The sequence below is a fragment of the Ylistrum balloti genome, unplaced genomic scaffold (assembly GCF_031769215.1).
Source record: "Ylistrum balloti isolate Yb309-2 unplaced genomic scaffold, AGI_CSIRO_Ybal_v1 Utg369894, whole genome shotgun sequence".
Classification (NCBI taxonomy): Eukaryota; Metazoa; Mollusca; class Bivalvia; order Pectinida; family Pectinidae; genus Ylistrum; species Ylistrum balloti.
In genome coordinates, this window is record NW_026782025.1 from 317376 (window position 1) to 334887 (window position 17512).

The following is a 17512-nucleotide window of genomic DNA, read 5'->3' on the forward strand; positions in this document are numbered from 1 at the left end:
GAAGCTTAATGCGTACTCGCAAACAAAACTGTTACACCTGGGTTTATATATATCCCTGTGAAAGGCCTGAATTAATTGTTGCTGTCGAGTTAAGCATTTCTATCAATGGCCTACAAAATATGTGTTCAAAGTGATAACGATGGCCAATTATGGCATGTTCAAGCTATCCTATAATATTATGTGAGCGTCTTAACGCGTGCCATGTGTCTTCCCTACTCGTTAGTGGCTGTGTTATCTAGCAAAAACGAGATCACCTTATTAAACATTCCACATAGCTGATTACAACAGTTTTAAGCAGTTTCTGTCATTTGACTGTCGTTTCTGTGTCTAACATCATTAGTATCTGTCCAACTTACTCTTGATTAAAATGTCTCCACAAATAATTTATTGTAAGACATTATTTCACTTCCTGCTTTTTATTATTATCTTGTCCTGTATTGTTGTATAATTTTGCCGTATTATGCCATTTTTTCGCCGATTTGTAGGTGTAGTTTTTTAACACCAAATACGTCCGACTCCTCGCCCTGTTCGATGTCGAATCCTGTATGCTAGTACATGTATCTGGTTTTGCGCCCTATAATGTTCCACACTTGAACATCGACTTTAAACATATGTATTTCCTATCTATCAAGTAAGGCAAACACGAAGATACTTTGTCAATATGCTAATAGATAGATTTTATTTACCGTAGCGCGTTTTGTATATGAGGAGAACATTAATCAATGATCGGGCTCTAGGGGACATAGTTAGTACAACATGCACACTGATACAGCAGGATACAGTCAGAGAGACAAAGACACGGAGTGTCTGATTGAAATCCAAACCGACGGACATTAACTCTTTAATGGTCACGAAGAATAGGAGGAACCATGCTGAAAAAGTATATAATGTTGATGCGTCATTTAACTTACAAATAGCCATCAGGGCGAGTGATATAAACTACATATCTGGTGGACATTTTGTGAAGTTTGTTTTAATGGATCCGCTGAAACTTTTAGTCTGTGTGTGTTTTCTTTTGACAGGTAAGACTTTTAATACACCAGGTATATGAACTGCTGTCGTAAATGTGAGCGGTTAGGTGTTAGTCTTACACCTCTAATACGATTCCACTAGTCGGTTCTTTGGCATCTTGCGTTGTTTTGCTTCACTTTTCTTACGCTTTCTTTTCAGAGCTATATATTAGCTATCACGTTGCATTATTAAACTATCATTTAGCCTTTTCTGGTGATTAATTTCTTTCTAAATCTATATTGAGAGGTGCTTTTCTCTAGTGTTTCTTTTGTATACAATCTTTTTCATGGCTACAATTTAAGTCGTGCGAATTTCCTTCTAGGGAATGGTAATAATTTTGTTACACTTAAAAGTGAAATTGTATATTTTACCTCACCTGGTACGCGTCATGTTTTTAACACTCTTCGAGGTCTGAACACGTTGAATGTTTCCCAATGTACTTCTGGAATTGTTACCCGTCTTAGTTTATAATGATCATTTTCTAAATTATTTTGTCAATGAAGCAGAAGACACATACTCTTCCGAAACACTTTCTCTTATTCTTCTTGCACTTTTTTGCGGAAATCTTATAAATGTTTTACTTTTTTTACTGCCTTATTTTTTTCTAATTGTGTTTGAATTAAGATCCTGTCAATATTTCGATGTTTGTTTTTATACCACTGATCAAATACTTTATGTTTTTGTTGATATTGTTCCCTAGACTCTATCAACTGATGTATTTATAATATGTAAGCATTTTGTTGTTAGGCATTGATTTTTCAATACCTTTTTTAATCGATTATATGGAAATGTCTTTCATCCTTCAATTAGGACTTAGCCATGTAGTGTTTGGAAACAACTCAAATATGAACTGAATATTTCAGTCAGAACGATTCTTTCTTAATCGCATATAACTAAAATATTTTTTTATTATCTTTTATGTAATTAAATGATCAAAGGTAAGCGCTCTGCGACATAAGTAGAAATTATTGGATAACTTAAATGTTGCCGTAGAATCCCTTTCAATGATTTCCATAACACGGTGGATTTTATTCTCTCTCGAATTCTACAAAAAATTAATGCTATTTATTAATCAAACAAAATATTTACGAGCGTTTTTATCTATACTGAGAATCTTAAATATATCGTATGTGAAATTATGGATTGTTCATTAAAACAGGTTTACATCTATCATTCTTACATTGAAAGATATTTGGTTGGCAATTATCATGAAATACGATTTGCGCCAGTAATTGATAACATAATTCTACGTTTTCCTTGTTTGTGACTTAGAATGCATCCGACGTCAAAATGTGTTTTCACAACTGAGCTATTGAAGACAACAAAAAAGCTGACTGTGTAAAAATAATATTGGTAAAATCGTAGCTATTAAGGTTGTTAACTACTCAAAACTCTTTAGTACCATGCATGATAAAAATGAAAAAGAATGATATTATGAGAATAATGTTTTAAATCGAATGAAAAATTTAAAAAGCAAATTACAATAAAAAATAAAGTAATAATAATCACGTGCTGCAGGATTCAGAGGAATTATCACAACCGTAGGTGAGCGAAGATCAATCCGTTGTCAGGGGTAACGCAAACACTGGTTGACAGTGATGAGACAGATCAATTTGCTAATAAATTGTTTACGTAGGTCTTACAAAAGATTATGTAGATAACGAGCTATGATGCAGAAAGATGTAAAATAACTAATATTTGTATAAAATCTATATTGATATTTTAAGTATATGAATGCTATTACATTACACGAGACAAAGGCTTGTTACGATGGGTAGCCCATTAAATTATTGGAATTTGAAATATATTAATTAAATGAAAACAAACTGTAAAATAGTTACTAATCTTTACGACACGACAAGAAAGTGTCCATTTTACAGGTCATGTATTCCATAAATCTAAGACTTAGGAGTATAACAAAATACCGAAATGTCAACAAAATGAATTTTAATTAAAATTTAAGATGGAGGCAACGAGTACAATATATGAACTAAAAGGATAGTCCCCACCTTAGTAACTACGATTTGACCAATGTATATATATTACATATATATATATATATATATATAATATTTGTTTGTTGTTTGTGCTCTAATCATCTAATAAAAAAAGTTTTGTAATAAACACAAGTTTCATAAAATCTAGTGAATCAGTGGTTGGATAACCATATCAATAGCTCAGTTAAGAAAACACTTTTTGACGTCACATGCATTTCAAGAAGACGTAACTTTTATTATTATTATTATTATGTGCAAATCTGAGAAAACCGCATTTTCAATGTAGGAATGATATATGTAAACCTGTTTTGATGAACCATCCATAATTTCACATACGATATATTTAAGATTCTCAGTATAGATAAAAACGATGTAAATATTTTGTTTAATTAATAAATAGCATTAACTTTTAGTAGAATTCGAGAGAGAATAAAATTCACCGTGTTATGGAAATCATTGAAAGGGATTCTACAGCAACATTTAAGTTATCCAATCATTTCTACTTATGTCGCAGAGCGCTTACCTTTGATCATTTAATTACATAAAAGATAATAAATGGTTATTTTAGTTATATGCGATTAAGAAAGAATCATTCTGACTGAAATATCCAGTTGATAATTGAGCTGTTTCCAAACACTAGATGACTGGGTCCTAGTTGAGCGATAAAATACATTTCCAGATATCCTAGGAACCCAGACTTGAACACAAGCAAATCAGTTTGAGTGTGTGTGAGTAAGACGTCATGAAAACGATTTCATGTTTCCAGGAAGGGCAAGCGTCTTTTCTTTTCGTCGACGACATCCGTTAGTACGCCTTAGTAAATTTAAGTAATTAATACTATGTTCCCAAATGACAACAATCTTACCAACAACTAAAACTACCAGGCATACTAAAGAGCATCTAACAGGTTCAACTTCAATATCAAAGGTATCTGCCTTTCGATAGCAAAAGAGAACACATGGTTGACATGTTTTATTTTATTTATTTATTTTAAGAAAGCCAACTCGAAAAATTTCGAAAATCTGACAAATTTGATATCAAGATTTGTAACTTCAAAACTACTCATGATTTGCTGTCGTTAGAGGACTCCTGAGGGCTCGAATTCAGATAAACAACCTACCTACCAGTTTACATTATAAGACATTCCTCCATTGGCCTCTACGGTTGGGTTTGGGGCGGGTGGGTGATAACTCGTTGGTATAGAGTTCGACGTCTCCTATCCTTGTTAGCTTTTAATGAGGATGTGGAACGGATCGTTCTGTTTTGTCGTGAGTATGTCCTTTGACAAGACAACTTAATAAAGTGGTGAGACATGTTGTTGACTTAGGTAGCTACTTGCTGCTACAAGGAGTCTTCGTATGTATATGAATCTGGCTGTTCAAGAGGTGGTAAACCCAGCAAAAATGCAGTCTACGTTTATTCATCTAAGTCTAGATTACCATTTTAGCTGCTCTGAATCGAGTGAAAAGGTTTTCTCCTTGTGTTACATGTTTCTATAAACTGAAAGTGGCAAAATTAAGCTAGTAAGTGAGTCGCTTTCCATTCGATTACGCTGGAGGGAAATCGAGGAAATAATCTTTTGCTACTATATTGCTCGCTGCTTTGTGCTTGTACAAGGATCTTGCAATAAAAAATCACTTTCTGGACTAGATAGAGGATTTTTATTGTTTTCCGTCCAAATAGTTCACAACATGACAAATATGCTAATCCGGATAAAAAGATATATCTTTATAACAAAAGCCGAATGAAACATCAAACAGCAAGTGTTCAGTTCGGGAAAAAGCAGCGCATTCTTTGACGTCCGTTATTTTAACGTAATGATTGACAACAAAACGATGCTTTAGAATTTGCAGCGTTACGATTTATTATTCCAGGCTCTGCTGTTGACAGCGACGGATTGGTTGCCACAATATTTTCATCCCGCGTAGTATATGTAACTTGCCAGTCTTTCCCAGATAACACCTCTGTTTTGTTATTCGTCGTGTATACATTTTGTACTTTCACTTTTTAACTGAGATTGATATTGGTTTATTGTGATATCAATGATATATGATGTAATTTGGTTACAATATTGGCACATGACATCTCAAAAGACGTAAATGTTGTTTTTGACGCTGATCGATGGCATACAAAACAGTCTGCAGTTGTGTCCTTCGTTGATATTGTCAGGGATCCCGCCATTGTTGTGCATGACGTCAAACATTTACTATTGTCAGTCGGTGAATAAGTCACATTTTCTGCTAGAATCTAAACATCAATTGATATTGAAATTTATATTTGTGATTTATATAAATAACTGACCATGTTAGGCTGCATACTGCAAAGTTATAATGAGTAAGCTATGGCAGCGAAAACCATACTCAGCTTCGTCCTTTTATATCTGTCCAAAATACGCCAGTAATTTAGCTATTTTGTTTGTGAAAATACAATAAATAAAATAATTAATAGTGTCTTCAGTGATCACAAATATATTTCACGCATGTATCTAATATTTTTTGTATTTTTCACTCCTGCAGATACTGAAATATTAGACACATTTGTGAAACATGCTTGTTATTACTGAAAGCATTATCAAATATCCTATATATAATTCCTGGAAAGGTTATGTCAACCGATAGTGGTAATTACTGCAGTAATGATATAAGTTTTTATCAATTGATAAAGGTCTATATTTCTCTGGTATAAACAATTATATATTTCAGACATAGGGTGACATCAGATCGATATTTTTCTCGTTGATGCTAGCGAGTCCTGTTCGTTTGATTCAACTAGACACAGCTAGACTAGTTTTATAACTTTGAGTGGGGTCGTGTTGACTTCATTATAGGTTCTTTGCTGTTATATAATAATGATTAAACTGGTTCAATCTTTCCACCCGCATGTTGAACATAACAATACAAGGTTCGTACACGAATTTTATGGAATACTGGATGTATGCTAACCGGATGTATTATTGTTTCTTACATTATTCTTCCTGAACTATGGTGTCTGTTTGTGTTCGTCAATCTATGTTATGTCGCTACCTATCTGTGTTTATATATGAAAACTGTTTTCCTGATGTTTCGTCTATAAATGAGGTCGCGACCTATCCATATTTGTCTGTAACATTTAAATGTACAAATGAGGTCGCAACCTATCCATATTTGTCTGTAACACTAAAATGTACAAATGAGGTCGCAACCTATCCATATTTGTCTGTAACACTAAAATATACAAATGAGGTCGCGACCTATCCATATTTGTCTGTAACACTTAAATATACAAATGAGGTCGCAACCTATCCATATTTGTCTGTAACATTTAAATGTACAAATGAGGTCGCAACCTATCCATATTTGTCTGTAACACTAAAATATACAAATGAGGTCGCGACCTATCCATATTTGTCTGTAACACTTAAATATACAAATGAGGTCGTGACCTATCCATATTTGTCTGTAACACTTAAATGTACAAATGAGGTCGCGACCTATCTATATTTGTCTGTAACACTTAAATGTACAAATGAGGTCGCGACCTATCTATATTTGTCTGTAACACTTAAATGTACAAATGCGGTCGCAACCTACCCATTTTCATTTTGTGTCTGTCTTCCTGTGTCAGATATTGTTCGATCTCTTTCTCTCCACGTTTTTTCTCAAACGACTGGATTCTTGTTTTGTTCTTCTTACTCCATGTGATCGCCTCCTTGTTAGTTGCTTCTACATGGGACATCTCAAAGTCATTTAATTATCTCTCAATTCCTGTCAAGATCTTCCTCAATCTCTGGTTGTATAGTTCTATAAGACTGTATCCCGCTGTGTTGTATTTGTTTGTATTTATTTGTATGAATGTTTCAGGCCTGTCAACTCCCAGTGAGACAATATGTTCCGGAGAGTCCTATGAATATAACACGAGTCTGACTATTTGTTACTGGCTAGTGCTAACTGAACAATCTGCCCAGGCGTCAGAAGAACAATGTATTGATGAAGGTGGTAACCTGGCTTACGTGCCTAACCAATCTGCCCTTGACACTATCAACACCCTCAGGACCAATGCAGGGTACGTATCAAAGTATGCGTTTGTCATCAGAATTATACACCTAAGTATATGTCATACAGTGAACTAGCTGTCAAGATCAGAGTGACCAACAGATGGCAATTCCCGATTTAACATTATCTCCGTTACAATAATGCCATTTCTATTATGGATTGGTTGTCGGAATCATTTTTACATTTATTGGTGTGTATTAAACATTGTATCGCTTTAGCACTTCAGCTGGCCATGTTAGGTATACAGCAAACAAAGCATGTCACAGGTCATTTTACATCCCACATCCACTTTATACATCCATAATCTGAGAAATAAAAACGCAAATGCACCCATGTTGCTTGGATAGTTCACTGGTTAGTGTTGACCTACGTAACCAGGTGAAGATCCGAGGTACGACGTTCCGTTATCATGGAATTTCTCAGAAAGCTGAGCGACGGAACAGTCTGTGTTGATGTTGTTGTGTTCTTAGGCAAGAGACTAAGATATTTAAAAAATATATGTAAATACATTTTGTGTTAAAAGTCGTATCAATCGGTTAACAACACCGCAAGGATATTTTGAAAGTAAAATCTACACATTAGTGTCATAGTGCTACACATAAGTGTCGTCCTGCTACACATTACCGTCATCCTGCTACACATATGTGTCATCCTACTACACATTAGTGTCATCCTGCTTTACATTAGTGTCATCCTGCTACACATAAGTGTCATCCTACTACACATTAGTGTCATCCTGCTACACATAAGTGTCATCCTACTACACATTAGTAATATCTTGCTAACCATTAGTGTCATCCTGCTAAACATTAGTGTCATCCTGCTTAACATCAGTATCATCATGCTACACATAAGTGTCATCCTGCTACACATTAGTGTCATCCTGCTACACATAAGTGTCATCCTACTACACATTAGTGTCATCCTGCTTCACATTAGTGTCATCCTGCTACACATAAGTGTCATCCTACTACACATTAGTGTCATCCTGCTACACATAAGTGTCATCCTACTACACATTAGTGTCATCCTGCTACACATAAGTGTCATCCTACTACACATTAGTGTCATCCTGCTTCACATTAGTGTCATCCTGCTTCACATTAGTGTCATCCTACTACACATCAGTATCATCATGCTACACATTATTGTCATACTGCTACACATTAGTGTCATCCTGCTTAACATTAGTATCTTGCTAAACATTAGTATCATCCTGCTACACATTAGTGTCATCCTGCTACACATTAGTGTCATCCTGCTACACATTAGTGTCATCCTACTACACATTAGTGTCATCCTGCAACACATTAGTGTCATCCTGTCTGCACACATTAGTATCATCCTGCTAACACATTTGTCATCCTGCTAAACATTAGTGTCATCCTGCTTAACATCAGTATCATCATGCTACACATTAGTGTCATCCTGCTACACATTAGTGTCATCCTGCTTCACATTAATGTCATCATGCTACACATTATTGTCATACTGCTACACATTAGTGTCATCCTGCTACACATAGTGTCACATCCTGCTTCACATTAATGTCATCATGCTACACATTATTGTCATACTGCTACACATTAGTGTCATCCTGCTTAACAATAGTATCATCTTGCTAAACATTAGTATCATCCTGCTACACATTAGTGTCATCCTGCTTCACATTAGTGTAATCCTGCTAAACATTAGTGTCATCCTGCTTCACATTAGTGTCATCCTACTACACATTAGTGTCATCCTGCTACACATTAGTGTCATCCTGCTACACATTAATGTCATCCTGCTAAACATTAATGTCATCCTGCTAAACATTAATGTCATCTTGCTAAACATTAGTGTCATCCTGCTTCACATTAATGTCCTCATGCTACACATTAATGTCATCATGCTACACATTAATGTCATCCTGCTTCACATTAATGTCATCCTGCTAAACATTAGTGTCATCCTGCTTAACATCAGTATCATCATGCTACACATTAGTGTCATCCTGCTACACATTAGTGTCATCCTGCTTCACATTAATGTCATCATGCTACACATTAATGTCATCCTGCTAAACATTAATGTCATCCTGCTAAACATTAGTGTCATACTGCTACACATTAATGTCATCCTGCTACACATTTGTGTCATCTTGCTAAACATTAGTATCATCCTGCTACACATTAGTGTCATCCTGCTAAACATTAGTGTCATCCTGCTAAACATTAATGTCATCCTGCTACACATTAGTGTCATCCTGCTAAACATTAGTGTCATACTGCTACACATTAGTGTCATCCTGCTAAACATTAATGTCATCCTGCTAAACATTAATGTCATCCTGCTACACATTAGTGTCATCCTGCTAAACATTAGTGTCATCCTGCTACACATTAGTGTCATACTGCTACACATTAGTGTCATCCTGCTAAACATTAGTGTCATCCTGCTTCACATTAGTGTCATCCTACTACACATTAGTGTCATCCTGCTACACATTAGTGTCATCCTGCTAAACATTAGTGTCATCCTGCTTCACATTAATGTCATCATGCTACACATTAATGTCATCATGCTACACATTAATGTCATCCTGCTTCACATTAATGTCATCCTGCTAAACATTAATGTCATCCTGCTAAACATTAGTGTCATACTGCTACACATTAGTGTCATCCTGCTACACATTAGTGTCATCCTGCTAAACATTAGTGTCATCCTGCTTCACATTAGTGTCATCCTGCTAAACATTAGTGTCATCTTGCTAAACATTAATGTCATCCTGCTACACATCAGTGTCATATTGCTTCACATAAGTGCCATCCTGCTACACATTAGTGTCATCCTGCTACACATTTGTGTCATCTTGCTTCACATTAGTGTCATCCTACTACACATTAGTGTCATCCTGCTACACATTAGTGTCATCCTGCTACACATTAGTGTCATCCTGCTACACATTAGTGCCATATTGCTTCACATAAGTGCCATCCTGCTACACATTAGTGTCATCCTGCTACACATTAGTGTCATCCTGCTACACATTAGTGCCATATTGCTTCACATAAGTGCCATCCTGCTAAACATTAGTGTCATCTTGCTAAACATTAGTATCATCCTGCTACACATTAGTGTCATCCTGCTTCACATTAGTGTCATCCTGCTAAACATTAGTGTCTTCTTGCTAAACATTAGTGTCATCCTGCTACAAATTAGTGTCATATTGCTTCACATAAGTGCCATCCTGCTACACATTAGTGTCATCCTGCTACACATTTGTGTCATCTTGCTTCACATTAGTGTCATCCTACTACACATTAGTGTCATCCTGCTACACATAAGTGTCATCCTACTACACATTAGTGTCATCCTGCTACACATTAGTGCCATATTGCTTCACATAAGTGCCATCCTGCTACACATTAGTGTCATCCTGCTACACATTTATGTCATCCTACTACACATTAGTGTCATCCTGCTACACATTAGTGTCATCTTGTTAAACATGTGTTTTGTTTGAGGTGTTACATTCATTCGTTTTGGTGAAATCTCAATTATTTACAGGTATCAGTATACCCCGGAGTTTTACATAGGATACAAAGAATACGGATCTACCGTATATGTGTGGGACACAAACATAGAACAGAACTTTAAGCCCTGGGCGTCAGGACAGCCGACCAGTAATACGAATGAATGTATCACCGTGTACAATATTGATGGTACGTGGTGGGACGAAAAATGCACTACGAATTACAAGGCGGTTTGTTCGGATTTCGGTCCAAGGACAGGTAAGTGTCATGATCCACATTTTTTCCTAAACGAAACTGGTTAAAATGACAGCACTGTGATATTCCGAAGACAATATTCTGGGACATGAAGATACAAGATGTGTATTTTGTGTAACTTTCTGATTTCACAAACATTTTTGTGCAATATAACAATGCTATATATAGAGGTTACAACTAACAAATTGGGATATCTTGATAATGATTCTAAAACCACATTAATGTACAAGCTATTTCGATAGACCATTCTCCGAGTATATCCCCTATTCCTATCTAACCGCTGTATGCTTCAGTTTCATTACTTGGCTCTACTATATGTAATTCTATTTATATTTAATGTTTACCCTGAACGTTATACGATATCGAGATTTGAAATATTTCATACCATACAATGAAAGGCCAAGGAAGTGCGAACGCCGTTTAGTTCCGTTTCTGAAAAGCAAACCCTTGACTAAGCGGCGATTGCCTCGATACGTGACGTCACATGTTCCAAGCTGTCAAAACAGCCCTTTAGAAATGTTCTAGGAAGCTGCCATCATGCGTTCGATAAACGAGCTTTTCAGCTACCTATGTGATATATTCCGTTTACAGTTACTTCAATAGGTTTTATTTATTTTCTTTACAGAAATACACTTTTTACAACTTCAGCTGTGAAATTATTCCCTTTTGAGTTGACAAACGACGTACTGTGTGCAGGTGTCTGAACACATGCGGATGTTGTCTAAATTTATCTGTGTTTTAATGATCCATGAATTTAGTAACTGAATACATGCATGATACTTTTTTATTATCTAATTGGTCTCTGGAAATGATGACAAGCCCTTAATTTATACAACACAAACCGCTAACCGGTTTTTTTTCTTAGTATATATGATTTATCATCTCATATATACGCACTGTAGACAAAATTGAATATTTAAATTTAAGGAATGCACAATGACGTCTATTTGTCACAATGATATCAATATATACATAAGTCCTTTATCTTATTTTCAATCAAAAACAGCAGACACTATATAAGTCTTATTTTTATTTTTACTGATACATTCCTTCATCAGTACTCAGAAACTATAAACTACGCTACCGAGTTTCGTTACCTTTGATTTTTTTTTTGTTTCAATTCAACAAAAAAATATTTCGTGTAATTGTAGTAATCCTTGTTAAAACGTCTTTCACTACTTTTTATATTGTTTTTATACCAATTAAATGAATATTTTGATCCAAAGTTTCACTACTTTGAATGTTGCATTCAATTTTTATACAATTTTCTTTAGAAATTCTCATCCTACCATGGACCTTAATTCAAATATCTTCTGTCATGTGCAGTCCTTCATTAAGTCTATACAGATTTTGATTTTAACAATAACTATTAGTGTAGATATATTCATGTTTCCATGATAGTAATTATTTTTTTTATAATTTGTGCCTGATCCCTTGTTCTAAGTTTGACAATAAACAAATTTGAATCGGTCAATGTCTGAATATTCTGGCAAATTTGAAATGACTGTCTACGGTCTACATATTGTTATCGCCAGAATTATCTTATCCATCAAAAATGTAAAGCATTCATTTGCAATCTGTCGTTGCTTAGTACGGCTGTTCTTGATATCTCTTATTCTTTCCATGGCGGCAGCCAACAGTAGTTGAACTTGTGGTATCACAACCGATAGGGTCCAATTCAGCGCGAGAGCAAGAGGTTGTTAAAGAGTTAATATTTAATTGATTCTGTCCGATAGAAATATCATGATATCGGATTCCCAACCTCACACATCTTCCTCAATTAAAGATTCGTTCTTCATCCCATTAATTTACATTATTGGATATACCTTGTTTGATATATGAATATTGTGTCCAATAAGCTTCATACCATATACTGATGTTTATATTTTTTAATGATATATATACTGAAAGGATAAAGAAACGCAGGGTAATACTTATTGCGATATTTTGAAAACGAGTTCTCCAAATAAAGTGAAACTTTGTGGATTGAGTAATTAGGTCATATTACACCTTGTCATGTATCGAAAATTTAGTCACGGTACAGTGCGCAGCTCTGGTAAATGGAGGAAGGAAAAAACAAGAATCTCGTGCACCGTGTTGTTCTGGTCTCATGCAGCGTTGGTCAAGTCACTCTTCGTTAGTCTTTATACAGACCAACTGCTTCCCTAAAATTAATTGAGAATTTGATTCGTTTTAAGAATGGCACGACTCACAGAAGTTCAGAGGAGTCAGGCCATTGAGATACTGATGTAAGGACAGCTGCAAAATCAGGTTGCTAGGCACTTTGGTTTTAATGTTTCCACCATAGAACGTCTTGTAAGACGTCTTCGGGAAACTGGGCGATTGGCCGATCGACCTAGCTCAGGACGTCCGCGCGTAACGTCACGACGTCAGGATCGCTATATCGTCGTCTCTCATGTGCGTAATCGGCGCCTTACTGCCGTTGAGAGTGCACTTACTGTTCGTGGAAATCATGTGCGTCCTATAAGTTCAAAAACTGTAAGGAATCGATAACGAGAAGTTGGTGTAAGAGCACGTCGCCCCTACGTAGGTCCACACCTTACCCCTGCTCGACGTCAGCGTCGTATGGCCTGGGTCGCTGCACATGTACCACGACGGTTTCCACTGAGGCAGTGGAGACAAGTTTTCTTCACGGACGAGTCTCGATTCTGTCTTTATCGATCTGACGGCCGTCAACGTTTCTACCGACGTCGTGGCGAACGTGTTACGGACGCTTGCGTTGTAGAGAGGGATAGGTTTGGGGGCGGTTCAGTAATGGTGTGGGGAGGAATCTCACACGATTGGTTGTTATTGGTGGCAATTTAACAGCAGCTAAGTATAGAGATGAGATCCTCCGACCCCATGTTATCCCTTTCTTACAGCCCTGATTTGTCTCCGATCGAGCGTCTTTGGGACCAGTTGGATAGACAGGTTCGAAAGCGCCAGCCACCCCCTACTACTCGAGAGCAGTTGACCAGAGCTCTGATTGAAGAGTGGGACAACATCCCCATAAGACGGATTAACGCTCTCATGAACTCTATGACCAGAAGAATAAGGGCCGTGACCACAGCAAACGGCGGACACACAAGACATTGATGACTCGGTTCAATTTCAATTTCAAAATCCTATTGGTCCATTCAATTTAATCGTTAGTACATCTAAACCAATTGTCAGATGCAAAATACAGACTTTGGAAATTTTTAAGCTTCATTTATCTGTAAGTATACAAAATTTCGTTTTAAATGAAGCCCGATATCATACTTAATTTCTGGTTTAAAGTTCACCCTGCGTTTCTTTATCCTTTCAGTATATATAGATATCGGACAATCCTGCCACGAGCATTTAGCAACATCATCTGGTATACAGCTTTGGTGAATATTAGATATGACAAGATACCAGTAATATAGCTTTAATTTATCTATTTATTTATTTATTGATTTATTCTTGACTTTCTCTAATTTATAGCACCACCAACAACAACGCAACCTACATCATCTACAACCACAACAACACCGCAACCGACGACGACAACCACTACAACACCGCAACCGACGACGACAACCACTACAACACCGCAACCGACGACGACAACAACACCGCAACCGACGACGACAACCACTACAACACCGCAACCGACGACGACAACCACTACAACACAGCAACCGACGACGACAACCACTACAACACCGCAACCGACGACGACAACCACTACAACACCGCAACTGACGACTACAACCACAACAACACCGCAACCAACGACGACGACAACAACAATGCCGACGACTACACAACAAAATTGTATTCCATGCTCTTGCTACACAAACACGACGCACAACAAGACAGTCGAGGAGTTTCGTGAGGAAGTGAGAAAGACATTGCTTGTCGATACATCGACATTGTCATCCTCTATCAGAAAAAAAACAAGTGCTTCAGATCCACGCCCATCAGCTGCAGCAGTCGGATACCTCGGCGTCGTTCTTATGACGGTCGTGTTTGGCGGTATACTCCTAATGGACGCTGGCAATATCATTCGTTGCGGTAAAGCGATCGTAAAGTTAACAAAAAAGTTGCTGGCATGAAGTGTTCGTTAGGATGTTCTAGATGATCACATTAAAGTGCATATACAGAATAAGACTTTTCTGTTAGACTTTTACGGCTGTGTGATTAACAGCTCCGAGATATCAGCATAACGGCTTTGTGTTTTAGTTGTATTACACGGCAGTCGTGTTACAATGACATAAAGTCTGGACAATACTTCTTTGAACGTCACTTGATGTACTCATAAACTTCGATTTGGAGCTTTAAAACTGTATATGTTACCTGTTCTTTAGATTGAAGCATTATCCGATAGAATGCCTGATAGTGTAACACATTGATTTATTGCCTTTATCATATCTGTCATTTCTAATTATAGAAACGTAAACAAAACAAACTTTATTTGTAAATATGTTACGTTCACGTCCATTTAACGTAAAATGTTGTTCCCGACGTAAGGCGTAAAGGCTGTATCCAAACAATCACTTTATATTGGTATTAACACTAAAGAAAATGAAAACTTATCTGGGCATTTGAGTCATTCAAAGCCTGGTAGAGTTGTGATCTGTACTATCCTCCAACAAATGCTCCTTTGAAGCAAAGTCGACAGCAAGATGTGATGAAATGATAACCCGAAACCGTTATAAACCAACGTTTTTCTTTTCGAGCTTGTTATAGTTCTATTAGTTATGAAGTCATTGCGCGCAAATGTCTCGTTCATGTATCATATTGATTGGATGAAAAGATAAATCAGTCAAATTCAAATCAATCAAGTTCGTTTACGGGAAATCATCAATCATAGTTCCTATCTTTGGGTGTGATAGATCTCTTATAGTCTTCTCCGAAGCAGAAGAACGAAACAGAAGAATGTAGTGTGTTAGAAAGACCAGAAACGAGATATAGCGACATAAATACACCTCTTATTTAGATGATATCCCAGTGAAAGAATATGTCATCCAAAACCCAATAGGTTACAACAAATCATTCCTGTACGACAATATTTTGTATTTGGTAAATTCTAGTATACCACTACTGAGGAAACTGATGTTAATATTCCGATATCTTGATGTTAATGGTTTTATTTTAATAGTTTGTTAACGACGATATTACCTTGGAATATGTCGTGGCAACTTTGAAGGCACGCGCGAAGTAATGTGATTGGTCGCAGGTGGAAAATAACTGACCGATCAAAGGCTAATATGCTCCTTTTGAAGATTACAAAGGAGCGACGCCCAACTTTAAAGTCATTGCAATATATGCAATGCGACCTGAGATTTGATGCACATAAATGAATTATACTAGTCTTTTTGCCTTCTTTACAAGGTGGCGCACATGGAACCTTCAGATTGTCCATGACATGATCCAGGGATGCAGAATGCAAAAGTGATTGTAACCCTTGAAATATCTAGGATATTGATGATGATGTAGATGCTCTTATTGACAGCGTTAACATTGGTACTTGATACATGTAACATTTGTAACAGAATATTTTTCAATACTACTGTGTGTCCATTTGTGTTTTTATTATATAACATTTCATAAAGCGAATATCTAGATTACTCAGATAGGTCAGAAATTTCCTGAATATTTGTTTTTTTTCAAATGTATATATTTTATAATTGTTATTACACATTAACCGGTAATAAGTATGTTATATATTACTGTATATGATACAGTGTTTGGAGTGAAACATTTTACAAAAAATAAAACAAATCTGTGTGCAAGGAAAATATTTTGTACATTATTTATAAATTTATCTGTTTCATTTAAATGAATATTAGTGAGAAAATAGATAGAGAATAAAGATGTCTCAGCCTTTAGTTGTAACCGGTCACATCGTCCAGACTATTTACGGTCCGTCACGTCTATCTGAATTATGTTTCAATTTGGATAAAGCCTAACATTGTCATTGATGTATATCCCATGGATATCATTAGTAAGGGTTATATAACACATTTAGAAGTTCTACGAACTAAAGACACATCTAACTAATAAACATTTGTTGCCGATTCACTATTGCACATGGAAGACGCCATCTTGTGTATGTATGACCTTGACCGCGAGCGAGGAAGCAGAAGACCTTAAACATGATTCGAACGGATTAAAAAGAAATTTGATGAATTAATTAATTTATTTTATGAATAAATTTAAGTGATAGGAAAAAACAAACTAATTAAAATCGATATAGAATTTATGCTTAAAGAACTCATCTCTAAATCGCGATCGTAGAGAATCTGCATTATTCTTGTAAACAAGATGGCAACCAATGGATTGTGAGATCACTTAGATTGGACTTTAACAGCGTTTATTGCGACAAGTAAACTTTGTATAATGTTGCTGTTTGGTCAGATCATCTAATTTCGTCAAATTCTACTCAGACTAGTTGTTGTTAGGTCGTTCAGGGCATTAGCATAAAAATGAATTATCAAATAGATACCTATGCAATTCTATAGATCCGTATTTAGTTGAAAAATACCGTTATCATAACATTCCCTCTCTCTACTCATGGTCGTTAAAATGGATACCCGTTGTTTCAATGAGAGTTCAAGTGTCATTTACTTTTGATTACTTTGTTTTTTTATTAAATTTGCCTAAATTCTTCAGTTCAAACGTATGTAAATATCTTATTCTACCTGTACCTATATTAATGTTTACATCGACA

The 17512-nt window shown here is 36.1% G+C and overlaps 1 protein-coding gene across 1 annotated transcript; it reads left to right on the forward strand.

Moving 5' to 3' along the window:
- Window positions 1–976: 976 nt before the first annotated feature.
- On the forward strand, window positions 977–14894 carry LOC132546551 (integumentary mucin C.1-like). The gene is made up of 4 exons (XM_060210268.1): window positions 977–1022; window positions 6848–7049; window positions 10595–10824; window positions 14434–14894. The coding sequence occupies exons 1-4, from the start codon at window positions 977–979 to the stop codon at window positions 14892–14894; spliced, it is 939 nt and encodes a 312-aa protein (XP_060066251.1).
- The last annotated feature ends 2618 nt before the right edge of the window (window positions 14895–17512 follow it).